The sequence below is a fragment of the Pongo pygmaeus genome, chromosome 5, assembly GCF_028885625.2.
Source record: "Pongo pygmaeus isolate AG05252 chromosome 5, NHGRI_mPonPyg2-v2.0_pri, whole genome shotgun sequence".
In the NCBI taxonomy this organism is placed as follows: Eukaryota; Metazoa; Chordata; class Mammalia; order Primates; family Hominidae; genus Pongo; species Pongo pygmaeus.
Window position 1 is genome coordinate 37,215,878 of NC_072378.2, and position 13,370 is coordinate 37,229,247.

Consider the following 13,370-nt stretch of genomic DNA (forward strand, 5'->3'; position numbering starts at 1 on the left):
TCCTATCTCGGCTTTGGACGGGTGGCTTCACCCCATGAACAATGGGCCTCGCACTTCTGGGACTCACTCCTGCCCCAGGGTATAAAATGGCAGTTCCTTGGGCTCTGTTCCGAGTCTGGCTGTGTAGGTCTGAAGCAGGGCTCCAGAAGCCATGTTTACACGAGTGGCCCCCAGATATCCCCCTATTATGTCTCTGATGGCAGCCGTCCAAATACCACATGTTAAGACACCGTCTCTTAGGGCCTCAGTTTCCCCCGCTGCAAAGTCACAGACAACAACACACACATGCGTAGCACCAGAAGGTTCTTCGAGGTAAAGCGCCTTCCCCACTGATCCTCACCCTGATCCACTGAGGACTTCCAGGCCTGCGGCAGTGAGTCACTTGCCCACAAGCACACAGCCAAAAGCCTGGGGGAGGAAACCGGGTCTTCCGCCCTGAAGAAGGGCCCGAGACACCAGGGCACAGACAAGACCAGACCACAAGTACTTTTTCTCCACTTTCTTTCCTTTGGAGAGCACAAAGAGAAATTTTTTTTTTAACAGGAAAAACGTATTTTTTTTTCTAAAAGAGCATACAACCCTTCCGCTGTCTGCACAGCAGCCTGGAGCTTGGCTTCTTTTGTTCCTTAAATCAAGGCCAGGAAGCAGAGCCAAGAGCCCCTTTCCTCCCTGCTTTCCCTTGCGGAATCATTTCCAATTCAGTGGCAGTGAGAAAATGGTCATTCACTGGGCTGTGAGGTCAGAAGTCTCCAAGGCCCCAGCAAGGACAGAAAGCCCTGGAAGGGCAAAATGAGAGCCCTTGGCAGATGCTAAAGGAGGGGCCACAGGGTAACACCTCCCATCTGGGGGAGCTTAAGAAAGAAGCTAGGCACATGTAGTCTTAGCTACTTGGGACGCCAAGGAGAGAGGATCACTTGAGCTCAGGAGTTCGAGACTAGCCTCGGCAACACAGTGAGATTCCATCTCTAAAACAACAACAATAAACCAAAAAAAAAAAATGAAAGGTATGGGTAGAGAGGCTGGGGTGTACCATCCGAGAGGGAGACACAACCCTGCCCTCAGGGAGCCCAGTCTGACCAGGAGACATAGCCTCTGCCTCAGGGAATCTTCAGCCAGAGAGGAGGCATATTTGCCCTTGAGCTGAGATGCTGGGTGAACTGACCATCACGCATCCCTGGTTGTCTCCAAACAAAGCCCAGAAGTGCTGCATCAATGCACTGAGCAAAGGCTTTGGCTGCAGCATAGAAAGAAATATTTTCCTGGAGCAGGACCCATAATGGAGGTCATGGGCCCCCAATAGGCAAAGTATGGCATATTGGTATATATGGATACGACATATATGGACACATTCTTCTGGAGAGCTTTCATTAGCTACCCGAAGACATTCATGAGTCTAAAAGGGTCAAGTAAAGATGGTGTATCTTCTTCCCAACAACTCACCCTAAGCATCCGTCCAAACTTGGGGGTGAAAAGTGGGGGCATTGAGAGCGTAGACTTCAAGCTTCATCTCTGGATCCAACACCCAACTCTGTCCCTTACTTGCTATATGACCTCTGGCATGTCACTTAGCTTCTCTGTGCACCAGTATTCCCATTTGTAAAGAAGGAGTAATAACAGTCCCATCCTCCCAGGAGTTTTCTGAGATTAATTCACATAGTAAGTTGCAATGCAGTGCCTGGTATACAATAAGTGCTCAATAAAGGCCTGTGGAGAATGAAGATGGCACCTAAGAATGCTCCATATTCTCCCCTCTCTGCTCCCTAAAGCTTGGCTTTAGCAGGACCCAAGCCCTACTACCCTTGCCCACCACTGCTCACTGGTTGTACAGCCTTCCTTGAGGAGAGAGTGGGGACAGGAGAGCCAAAGTCAGGCAGAAACAGGAATCCTGGCTGGGCTTGGTGGCTCACGCTTATAATCCCAACACTTTGGGAGGCTGAGGCAGGAGGATCACTTGAGGCCAGGAGTTTGAGACCAGCGTGGGCAATATAGGGAGACCCTGTCTCTACAAAAAATAAACAAAATTAGCCGGGTGTGGTGGTGTGCATCTGTAGTCCCAGCTACTCAAGAGGCTGGGGTGGGAAGATCTCTTGAGCCCAGGAGGTCAAGGCTGCAGTGAGCCGTGATCACACCACTGCACTCCAGCCTGGGTGACAGAGCGAGACCCTGTCTCAAAAATCAATAAATACATAAAAGAAACAGAAGGCTGGGTGCTCACACCTGTAATCCCAGTACTTCGGGAGGCTGAGGCGGGTGGATCACCTGAGTCAGGAGTTCGAGACCAGCCTGACCAATATGGTGAAGCCCAGTCTCTCCTAAAAAATACAAAAATTAGCCAGGCATGGTGGCAGACACCTGTAGTCCCAGCTACTCGGGAGGCTGAGGCAGGAGAATCGCTTGAACCCAGGAAGCAGAGGCTGCAGTGAGCCAAGATCGCGCCACTGCATTCCAGCCTGGGTGACAGTGTGGCTCCATCTCAAAAACAAACAAACAAACAAACAGGAATCCTGATGGTCCCACAGAGGCCCCTGAGGTACCGATCAGCATCACCTCATTTCTGCATGGAGCAATTCGCATAAACATCTGGCAAATGGAGTGGGAGAAAGATGACACCCATCAAGTATATAATCTGTGCCAAGTCCTTTGTTATGTACTTAGCCTGTGACACTCTATTTACCCTCCATATCAACGCCAGAAAGTAGACTTTGCTCCCATTCTGTAGGCAAGGCCACAGAGGCTGAGTGATGTGCCTGGTGTCACCGGCTTGTCAAGAGGCATGCAGAAATTTGAACTCTGAACTCTGAAGCTCAAGCTCATTTAAAGGTGCCCTGGGGAGTGCTTGCACTACCAAAGCCAAGGTCTCCCAAGGCCCCATCTGGGCCAGCAATGCTCCCTCTTATCCTCACTGTCCTGCTTCCCATCCTCAGCCTCTTGGAGCTGCTCCCAAACAAATGACTGAAGAGGAGAATTGGAGGGTTTCCCATCTCCTCCTGCCCGGCTCCCAGACCTAAAAGGCAGAAGTAATCCGAGGAAAGCAGGGCGGGAGATGGGAGGAGAGAGGCCTTGGCACCTAGCCCCTGGCACTTACCCATCTCCCCTTTCAGATCCCGTTCTCACCCGCGTGCTCTGTTTCCCTGCCAAGCAACCTCACCAAGGTCTAAAAAGCAATTTTCACATGGCTTAAGAGCTCTCCTTCCTGGGGCAATTTGCATTTTTATTGTTATTAATTATTGTAATAATTGTCCCTCTCACACTACATGGCCAACGGAAAAGAGCAGGAGCTCTGGCCTCAGATGCATCTGAGCTGGAGTCCCCACATGGCCACATGTGGCCCTGACAAGGTACTTCATCTCAGTTTCCTCATCTGGGCATGGGGTCACATACCCGCTTATGGAGTTGCTGTAAAGTCAACAGCTTCAAACAGAAACGTAGGAAGCATACTCAATTCCTCTCTTTCCCTTATTCCCCCTCCTGTCCCATCAGCAAGTTTTAAATGTTTCTACTTCAAAATATATCCCAAATCTGTCCACTCCTCCCCATGCCACCATCAGTATCATCTCTCACTTGGAGGCCTCACTAGTCTTCTGCCTAGCAATGTGCTTCCATACCTGCCTTTCTCTACCCTTCACCAGTCCCTTTTCTTCACGATGACCAGAATTCTTTTTATTTTATTTATTTTATTTTTTATTTTTTTGAGATGGAATCTCACTCTGTTGCCCAGGCTGGAGTGCAGTGGTGCAATCTCAGCTCACTGCAACCTCCGCCTCCCGGATTCAAGCGATTCTCCTGCCTCAGCCTCCAGAGTAGCTGGGATTACAGGCGCATGCCGCCACACCCAGCTAATTTTTGTATTTTCAGTAGAGATGGGATTTCGCCATGTTGGCCAGACTGGTCTCGAACTCCTGACCTCAAGTGATCCGCCCACCTTGGCCTCTCAAAGTGCTGGGATTACAGGCTAGAGCCACCGCACCCAGACTCTTTTTATTTTTTATTTTGAGACAGAGTCTTGCTGTCACCCAGGCTGGAGTGCAGTGGTGCAATATCAGCTCACTGCAACCTCTGCCTCCCAGGTTCAAGCAATTCTCCTGCCTCAGCCTCTTGTGTAGCTGGGATTACAGGTGCCCGCCACCATGCCTGGCTAATTTTTGTATTTTTAATAGAAATGGGGTTTCACCATGTTGGCCAGGGAGGTGGAGGCTGCAGTGAGCAGAGATCACGGCACTGCACTCCAGCCTGGGTGACAGAGAGAGACTCCATTTGAAAAAAAAAAAAGCCTCTTAATAGCAAATGAAGATCAATATCAATTATCAAATAAATGAATGTGTCAGTAGTGTTCAGGTATTGGTACCTATTACCATGATTAAGCTGATTTAGCGCATTGCCGTTTATATAGAATGTCACAGACTTAATCTCTTTAGTCTTCAGAAGAATGAAGACAGAGGATGTGGACAGGACCAGTACTTTCCACCAGTTTACAAATGGAGAAACTGAGGTTGGAGAACTTAAACAATCTGGCCAAGATCCCAGAGAAGATAAGCCAGGAGTGGCACTGACTTTCAGTGTCCTGGCCAGGATTCTTCCATACCCAAAGGTATAAAGCTGCCCTGTTGTTACTGTGAGGTCTGTGTGAGGCCAGCAGAAGAGACCTTAGGGAACCTTGCAATGTTTTGAAATCATACTAAGCCTTTTTATTCTTGGCTGGCAAACAGGCAGAAAGAAAGGCAGTCATGGGTCCAGCCAAGCTGTGCTTGGAGAATCAGTCACCTAACACTGTCCACTGTCCATTGACTGCAGGAAAATCTGAGGAGCAGGCCTCAGAGATGCAAATTCTAGGCTCTTGGAAAGCCTCCTTACTTTCCAAATGGCCCCATAGATGCCATGTTTGCCCATCCAGCAAACATTGCCCACTCTCTTCCTGCTGACAGAATCCACATTGTTTAGATCTGATGACGACTCCCTGAAATGCGGGAAGATGGCCCCTGTCCCTAGTCTAGTAGTGCACATGAGACCCAACTTTGGCCCCTGAAATAGAAAGGAAAGTTTGCTGAGAGACTTTGGAAAGGATTGTACTTTCCTGGTAAAAAGAACTTTTCAAAGAGAGGACTCTGGCCTCATGCCTAGCTTCCTGTCTTTGGATGCAGTTGTGATGCCTGAAACAGAGGCAGCCATTTTGTAACAACGAGGCCTACTGCTAAGATGATAGCAAAATACAAAGACGACTGGGTCCTTGATGATAAAGTGAGCTGACAAAGTAGCCCTGATATAACCTACCTCCAGATTCATTGTGATCTGAGAAAAATAAATGCATTTCAGGTTTAAGCCACCATCAGTCAGATTTTCTGTTACCTACAGCTGAATCATTCCTACCCAAGCCTGACTCCTCTCTGCCCCAGAGCTTTCCAGCCTAATTCCCCAGCCTCCTCCCTACCCTTTCTTCCCAGGGTAGAACATCTCGAGTGATCGCCTTGAGTCTAAACAGGGTGAACTGTGAGCTGGGAGAGGAGGGATGGTAAACTACTACCGTGTGGTCTGGATGGCATCGAAGGCTGGCTTCCATCCTGTGACTCTTTCTGGTTTCTGCCCCGCAAGGATTCCTCCATTTCTGGGTTTGCTGCTCAGAACCACAGGCATCCGTTAGCAAGGAAGGCCTCTCCCATCCCTGGGGAGAGACTGCCTACCCTTGGGTCACACCTACCATAGTTGGTACTCAGGCCTCCACCACCATCCTCCTGGAGAACCCAATCTCCAATCTCAAGAAGCCCTCAAGGCCTTGAAGTCTGAGGGAATAGGAGTTGGATCCCTCTCTCGAAAATGTACTCACTGTGTAACCTTGGGCAAGTCCCTTAACCTCTCTGAGCCTCAATTTCCTAATCAGCAAAAAGAGAAAATACTACTATCTATCTATCCTAGTTTAAAAGATGTAGCAATTGTGATTGGCAGAAATATAAGATGGCCTCCAAGATTCCAGTCTCCTGGCACACATGTCTGTATAATCCCCTCCCCTTGAGAGTGGGCGGGACCTGGGAATATGATGGGTTAGTCACTCATGCGATTGGGTTATGATGTATAACAAAGGCAATCAGATATTTACTCTTGTGATTACAGTTACTTTACATAAGACTCTGTCATAGCAGATTAGGAGAGATTCTCCTGCTGGCCTTGAAGAAGTCAGCTGCCATGCTGTGAGGGGGCCATGTGGCAAGGGCCTGGGGGCAGCCTCTAGGAGCTGAGAGTCACTCTGGTCCAATAACCAGGAAAAAAACAGAACTTTAATCTATCTGCTGCAAGAAATTGAATTCTGCCACCCACCAGTGAGCTTGGAGGAGGACTCAGAGCCTTCGATAAGACCACAGCCCTGCCAATACCTTGATTCCAGCCTAGTGAGACCCTGAGCAGAAAAGCCACTTTATGTCATGCCTGGACTTCTGACCTACAGAAACTAGGAAAAGAGAAATGGCTGTAGTTCGAAGCCACTAGGTTTGTGGTAATTTGTCACATAGCAATTGAGAACTAATATAATAACCTTAATTTGAAATATATAAAAGTATTATGTGAGGCCAGGTGCAGTGACTCACACCTAATCCCAGCACTTTGAGAGGCACAGGCTGGAGGACTGCTTCAGACCAGGAGTTTGAGATCAGCCAATCAGCCTGGGCAACCGAGTATGACCTCACCTCTACAAAACCAACGAACAAAAAAAAATAAAAAAAAATTTAAAAATTAGCTAGGTATGGTGGTGTGTGTGCGCCTGTATTCCTGGCAACTCAGGATGCTAAGGCAGGAGGATCGCTTGAGCCCAGGAGTTGGAGGCTTCATTGAGCTATGACTCTACCACTGCATTCCAGCTTGGGCAACAGAGACTGTATCTCAAAAAAAAAAAAAAAAAAGGAAGGAAGGAAGGAAGGGAGGGAGGGAGGGAGGAAGGAAGGAAGGAAAGAAAAAAAAAAAAAACAAGTTGTGTTATTTATTTGAATAGGCTAAAAACAGATGGGCTGGGTGCGGTAGCTCATGCCTGTAATCCCGGCACTTTGGAAGGCTGAGGCGGGCCGATCACCTGAGGTCAGCAGTTCGAGACCAGCCTGACCAACATGGTGAAACCCCATCTCCAGTAAAAATACAAAAATCAGTGGGGCATGATGGTACATGCCTGTAATCCCAGCTACTCAAGAGGCTGAGGCAGGAGAATCGCTTGAACCCAGTAGGCAGAGGTTGCAGTGAGCCGAGATTGGGCCACTGTACTCTAGCCTGGGTGACAGAACGAGACTCCATCTCAAAAAAAAAAAAAAAAAAAAAAAAGTTGAGTGTAGAAATTGCATGTGGTTCAGTCTAATATGATGTAAAGTGCCTAGCATGCAGTAGGCACTCAGTAAATGCCACTGTTATTATTCCCCTAGCTCCACTGACCTGAGTACCTTAGTGTATTCAATGGTTAAATGGACTTCTTTTCCTAGCACTGGCTTTGACAGCTGCCGCCCTCCCCCAGGCTCCTCCCTCCCCCAAACCACCCTCTCCCTGCCTGTCAGAAGAAAGCGCTCAGAGCTGTTCACACCCCTTCTGAGAGACCCAGGGCACAGCTCCTGAGCCGGGCTGCCTCTCCGGCTCCAGGGCAGCAAAATGCCAACCCGAACAGACAGCAGAAAACAATATCTCTGGGGCAGAACAACAGCTGCCCACCAGCCCCATACCAGCTGGTGGGGGAGAGGGCAGCCAGCAGGGCTAAGCAATCGGCTGCTTCCAGACTCGCCCCACGCCGTCTTCCCTGGGTCTTGGGAACCCACCATGTGGAACTGTGCATCGCTTCTCCAGCAGGACCCTGCGCAAGTGCAAAGGTTTCCTGTTATGTAAAAAATGCAAATCATTCTTTCTAACCAACATGCTGGGCCAGATCCCTGCATGGAGACCTGAAAAATAGTGGCGCCTTTGGAGAATGGAACGTCGGACAGGTAAGTTTTGATTGACTCGGCAGGATGGCTCACACAGTCAGGAAGGGTCTAGAACAGGCCATCAGAGGAAGGAAGAGCTCTTGGCTCAAGGGAGGAGGGTCTTTAAAGTCACATTTTTTATGATGTCTACTGGTATCTAGTTCCACAAACCATCTGCCCTACTCACTCCCAAAACAACCCTTAAGAATCTCTAGATTGGCAGGGCACAGTGGCTGACGCCTGTAATCCTAGCACTTTTGGAGGCTAAAGCTGGTGGATCACCTGAGGTCAAGAGTTCGAGACCAGCCTGGCCAACATGGTGAAACCTTGTCTCTACTAAAAATACAAAAATTAGCCCTGTGTGTAGGCAGGCACCTGTAATTCCAGTTACTCAGTAGACTGAGGTAGGAGAATCACTTGAACCCAGAAAGCGGAGGTTGCAGTGAGCTGAGATCGCGCCTTTGCACTCTAGCACTCCAGCCTGGGCAACAGAACAAAAACTCCGTCTCAAAAAAAAAAAAAAAAGAATCTCTAGATTGATCAGATTTCCAGGACACACACAGACCCTGGGAGCCAGCTATAGAGGCAAGTTTTTATTAACTTCCAGTTGTCAAATAAGCAACAACATCAATCGCTATTCATGTTAATTCATTTAAGCCTCAAAACTGATAAGGATCATTATGCTTTCTTTACGGATGAGGAAACTGAGGTATAGACAGCTTAAGTAGCTTACTCAAGGTCATAGGAAGAGAGCTGGGATTTGAAACCAAGGAGACAGATTCCAGGGCTCACATTCATAACTGTTGTGCCAAATAACCAAAGGCTTTCTAATCTTGGGCCCTGAGTTTACCACAGTCAGTAAAAATAATTGTTTGGGAGTATAGTATACTCTACCTGAAGCAAGGGCCTGAAACTGTCCATCCCCAGTGTCATTTGCCTTCAGTGCAGACTTGGCCCTGGGGTGGCCCTGTGCTCTGACTCAGATGTGCCCCTGTGCCAGGCAGCTTTGCTTAGCTAGCTGAACCCTAGGATGGACACAGCAGGTGCCAGATCCTTCCCTAGGCACAGAGCAGAAGAAGGCTCTGTGGTAGGGGAGTGGTAGGCCCCTTCATGAGGAGGAAGGCAAGTGGAAACAAGTGTTCCTGGGAGCCAGAGGTGGCAACTCATAGTCTTCCCTGAAACATTGGCCCCTCTACCCCAGCTGCCCATCCTGAAACCCCCTGGAGTTCTCACCTGCCAGCCCCTCTGCCTGCCCTACTGTTCTGGGCCCGCCAGCAGGTGTCACTCAGATGCCCAGGGCAGAGCCTCCCAGAGCCTCCTCTCCTGGGGCCCCAAGAGTGCTGACCACAGGGTGCAGGGGGGAGGGACTTGACTCTTTAACTGGCGACCATGGAGTGAAGAATATGCTGGAGAAAGCCACTCTCTGCATTTCTCCCTCCTCCCTGTGCTCCTCTCCTCCTCCTTTTCCTCCTCCTCCTCTCTCTCTGTTCTAGAACCTGAATAGTTGGGCCTGGCTGAGGCAGAGAGATGCATCTACAATTTCAAGGCCACCCAGACTGTTTTCTCACCTCCCCTCTGTTCTAAGTGACTGCTCCCTCCTCATCCCTCCCCACCAAAACCCACTTCCCCCCACCTCTGGCTTTCTGGAGAACATGAGCAGGGCCCAGGTCAGGGCCTTCCTCAGCTCATGGATCATGTCCCCCGAAAGGGAATTGACCCAGGGTCAGCCCCAGAACCACATCCCCCAGGAAGGCCTCTTATGCAAGAGGTTTGAGTCCTTTGGACATCTTTACTTCCAGAAAGCAAACAGGAGGGGCCAGGTGCTACCGCCTTCCGGTGATCATTGTAGCTACTTATTGAGCACCTACTGTGTGCCAAGCAAGTGCAAAGTAGCTTGCTAGGTGCTTCATGCTCCTCCACTCCTGCAAGTTAATTCCTCCAACAGTATTCGGCAAGTGCCAGGCACTGCTCTAAGCATATGAGCTACCTTGGTGAACAAGGTTTCTCCATGAGTACATGCTGCTTACTGTTTGTACCTGACAGGTGGGGGAAAGTGAGGCTTAAAGTTTGCCCCAAGTGGTGAAGCAGAGATTCTGTTTCAAGGTATCTGACTCCAAAGCCACAAAATCTGCCCTCCATCTCCTGTCCTCTCCACTGGAGTAGAGGGTGCATGAGTCTGACTCAGGGTGGGAATCTCTGCCCTCAAATGCTTACACAGTTGTTTTGAGAGGGGAGGGATGACGTTTGCATACCTGAGATGTCTCAAGAGGTTTCATCCTCAGTATGTGAGGGACCCTGTGGCCCAGGCTGAGTACCTAGGGCCCAGGGGACACAGAAGACAGTGATTTGAGCTGTGTGTCTCATGGGTGAGAGGATGCCTGGAAGTGGGGAGCACGAGGCCAGGCTTTTTGGGGGGGCTCATGAACTTGGGGAGATAAAGGAGGAGTGAAATCTGGATGGCGAATGGGCTGTTCAGAGGCTTGGAGGTGGGAAGGATCCCAAGACAACTGAAGACGACAGGCATGATTGAAGGCTGGGAAGGAGTGCCAGGCGCAGGGATGTGCATGCAGGAGAAGGGTGGGGAGGCCGTGCTGCTTTTGAAGGCTGAGGAGGTGAGACTGGAGCTAATCGGCCATCAGGAATCTCCCAGCAGAATAATGACAAGCTGCAAATGGCGCTGGGAGATGATCCTGACGGCGTGGTGTATGGGACCTGGGAGCTATCACAGGACCCCCCAGAGGGCCTGGCTTAGGGGGGAAGCTACGTTCAACCAGACTAGCCTTCACCGCCACTTACCCCCAAGTCTTCAAGAGAAAGTCACCCTGAGTCCTTCCCTCCTTCACACCCCTGCCCAGACCCTCCGGCTCTACCTACACCTCATCAATTCCACAACTTTGTAATACAGGACTGAGGGGCAACAAGGTTACCTCTCATGGAGGGTCTGACCAAGGAGCAACCTGGAAGAGGATGAGATGGGTGATTTCGAACAAGGGCACAGCCAGGGCTCCAGAAATGCTGTCGGTGATCTGGGGCAGCGGGCATGGCCTCTGTGGGGGAACCTCAAAGTGGGTGATGCTTGCATGGCAGCACATGATCATAGGCCAGCCACAGAGAGACTGAACTAGGGAAAAATCCCCCTTTGCCACCCATACCCTCTTACTGCCAGGGGCAGCCTTCCCCTAGCTAGGAGAACCTGGTGCAGACCCAGCTCTTAGACAGAGAAGTTACCCCCAAATGCTGTGTGACATGAGTGAAGATTTGGGCGTGGTAGTCCACAAAAATATTCCCCCTCCTCCTCTGTTGGACTCTACAATTTCACAGTGTTCTATTCCTTTGGCTTAAGATTTTTGACCCAAGTTATATTTTTAATGGTGCCACTTTAAGTTGTTATCATGTATCCACACCTCAGTATGAATGAGTCAATCTGATCCTTTTCCAGGAGTCGATTTCGTTGTTGATAGAGATGAAGGAAGGTTTTAAAATCCTAGAGTCTAGGACCTTGGGGTGGGGGAGAGTGGTGAGGGGAGGATCAGGATGTTGGAGCAAAGAAGGGGCAAAGAGAGAAGAGAGGAGGGCACAGAAGGGAGAGGGTGGACGAGCCTGGGAGGGATGGGGGCAAATCACTCACTTCGTGATGTGGGGATGGGGTGATCAGAGATAGCCTGAGCAGAGACCGTAGTACAGCCTGTTACCAACTCCCTCTCCCCACTTGGGTGCCTGGACCCCCTGTTCCTGTGTCTTCATATCTCCTCGATGCAACAGCCTGGAGCGCAAACTTTCTGGGATATGACCCCAGCCTGGCTTCCTATTCTGCGGTCGCCACCCGCAGCTGGACAGGACAGGGGCTCTTGGCAGATCGGCAGGGGCGCAGTCCTGGAGACCAGGACTCTCTGGGAAGGGGGCGCGCGGAGGTTTAGGATCGAAGCGGCAGGGGCCGCGGGGCTCTGCGTCCAGGGCCGGGGCAAGGGGACCCGGCCAGCGGGAGGCTCACCTGCAGGACACGGTGATCTCCACCTTGGTGGCCGGGATGCTGCCCGCTAAGGAGTCGAACTCGCTCAGCGACGCCATGTCCTCAGGCTGCTCCATCGCCCACCGCACCCCCCACCCCAAATTAGTCAATCCCTGCGCGATTCACGCCTCCTCCGGAGCGACTGGAGCCCTGGGCTCTCCCCCAACTCCAGAGCCTGGGCTGGGCGGCAAGGGGAGGAGAGAGGAGCGCGAAGAGGGGGCGTGGGAAGTGAGAGAGGGAAGAGGGAGGAGGGAGCGGGGGCCGCGGATCGAGGAGGGGGCTCGGGTGACGCCGCGAGGAGGCTAGGGGCCCAGTGGGGAAGGGCAAGGAGCCCAGGGAGCGGGGGCACAGCAGGGAAGGCAGAGAGGGGCGCGGGGAGAGGGGCGCGGGGAGAAGGGCGCGGGTAGAGGGCACCGGGAGGGAAGCGCGGAGTCGTGGAGAGGGGCACCAGGAGAGGGACGCGCGTCTGTGGGCAGAGGTAGAGGGGATGCAGGAGACAGGGAGAGGGGCGTGAGGAGCGGGAGGCGCCGGATGGGGCGCTGGCGGCGGGGGTGGCGGGGCACCGGCAGCGAGGAGCCCGAGCGCCCAGGCTGCGCCGCCTCTCCCTGGGTCTCGGCGCCGGCGGCGACGGGGCTGGGACGCGGCTGCGAGCGCCACCTCCTCGGCTCAGGCTTCGGCTCCGGGGCGCCCGGGCTGCGGGAAAATCAAATCTGCCCGAAGCCGCAGCCTCCCGCCACCCGGGAACGCCAGAGGGGGCGCCCGCAGGGGCCGGGGCGGGGCCGCGGGCGGGGTCTGCGCGCAGGGTGAGTGTGAGCGTGTGTGTGTGCGCGCGTGTGTGTGTGTGCGCGTGGCGGGCCGGGGGACGCGGTCCAGATGCTGGGGACGTGGAGGGTGACAGCAAGAGGTGGTCCTGGTCGCGCGCATCTTCATTTGCGCCCGCCCCCTCTCACCACCCCTATCTCCCATCGGGGGGGGGTCTCCATCCTGGGGGAGGGGGAGGGTTATGGGAACCAAGGGGCGCCTTTTTGAGAAAGGTCTATGCAGGGTTGAGAGGGGGCATAAGTGGGAGGGAGGTATGCAAAAAAGATCCCCTCCCAGGGGCTTGGGTGTGGAGGGTCTCTGCGGAGTGTGCGCCCTACTCAGGGGCAGGTCTCAGTCCAGAAACAGACCCTACATCTCCTTCTGGGGAGGTGTGTGGGGGCGACCCCAGCGCCAGGAGGTACTACCTCGGTTTCCCAGTGGCCCAGGTGGGGTCGGTGCATGGGCGCCTCCCCCATCCGTGGTTCCCGCCAGCCGCGGCCTCGCCAAGTCGGCTGCCGAAACCACGCGCCAGCGCCCTTCCACTCCCCCGCCCGTCGTGACCACACGACTGAGCCAGCCTCCAGGTCTAGAAGCTCCTGCCACCCAGTCTGGTGGCAACCAAACTGGGAGATCGGCCTGAG

General features: G+C 52.3%; 1 protein-coding gene across 4 annotated transcripts in view; it reads right to left on the bottom strand.

The window, feature by feature from the left end:
- CPNE5 (copine 5) overlaps positions 1-12,042 on the bottom strand; it is a 99,225-nt gene extending 87,183 nt beyond the window's left edge. For all 4 annotated transcript variants that reach the window (XM_054491653.2, XM_054491649.2, XM_054491651.2 and 1 more), the window contains exon 1: positions 11,911-12,042. In XM_054491653.2, coding sequence (XP_054347628.1) covers positions 11,911-12,005 — 95 coding nt within the window. In that variant the 5' untranslated portion in view covers positions 12,006-12,042. The remainder of the gene's footprint in view (positions 1-11,910) is intronic.
- Positions 12,043-13,370: the final 1,328 nt, after the last annotated feature.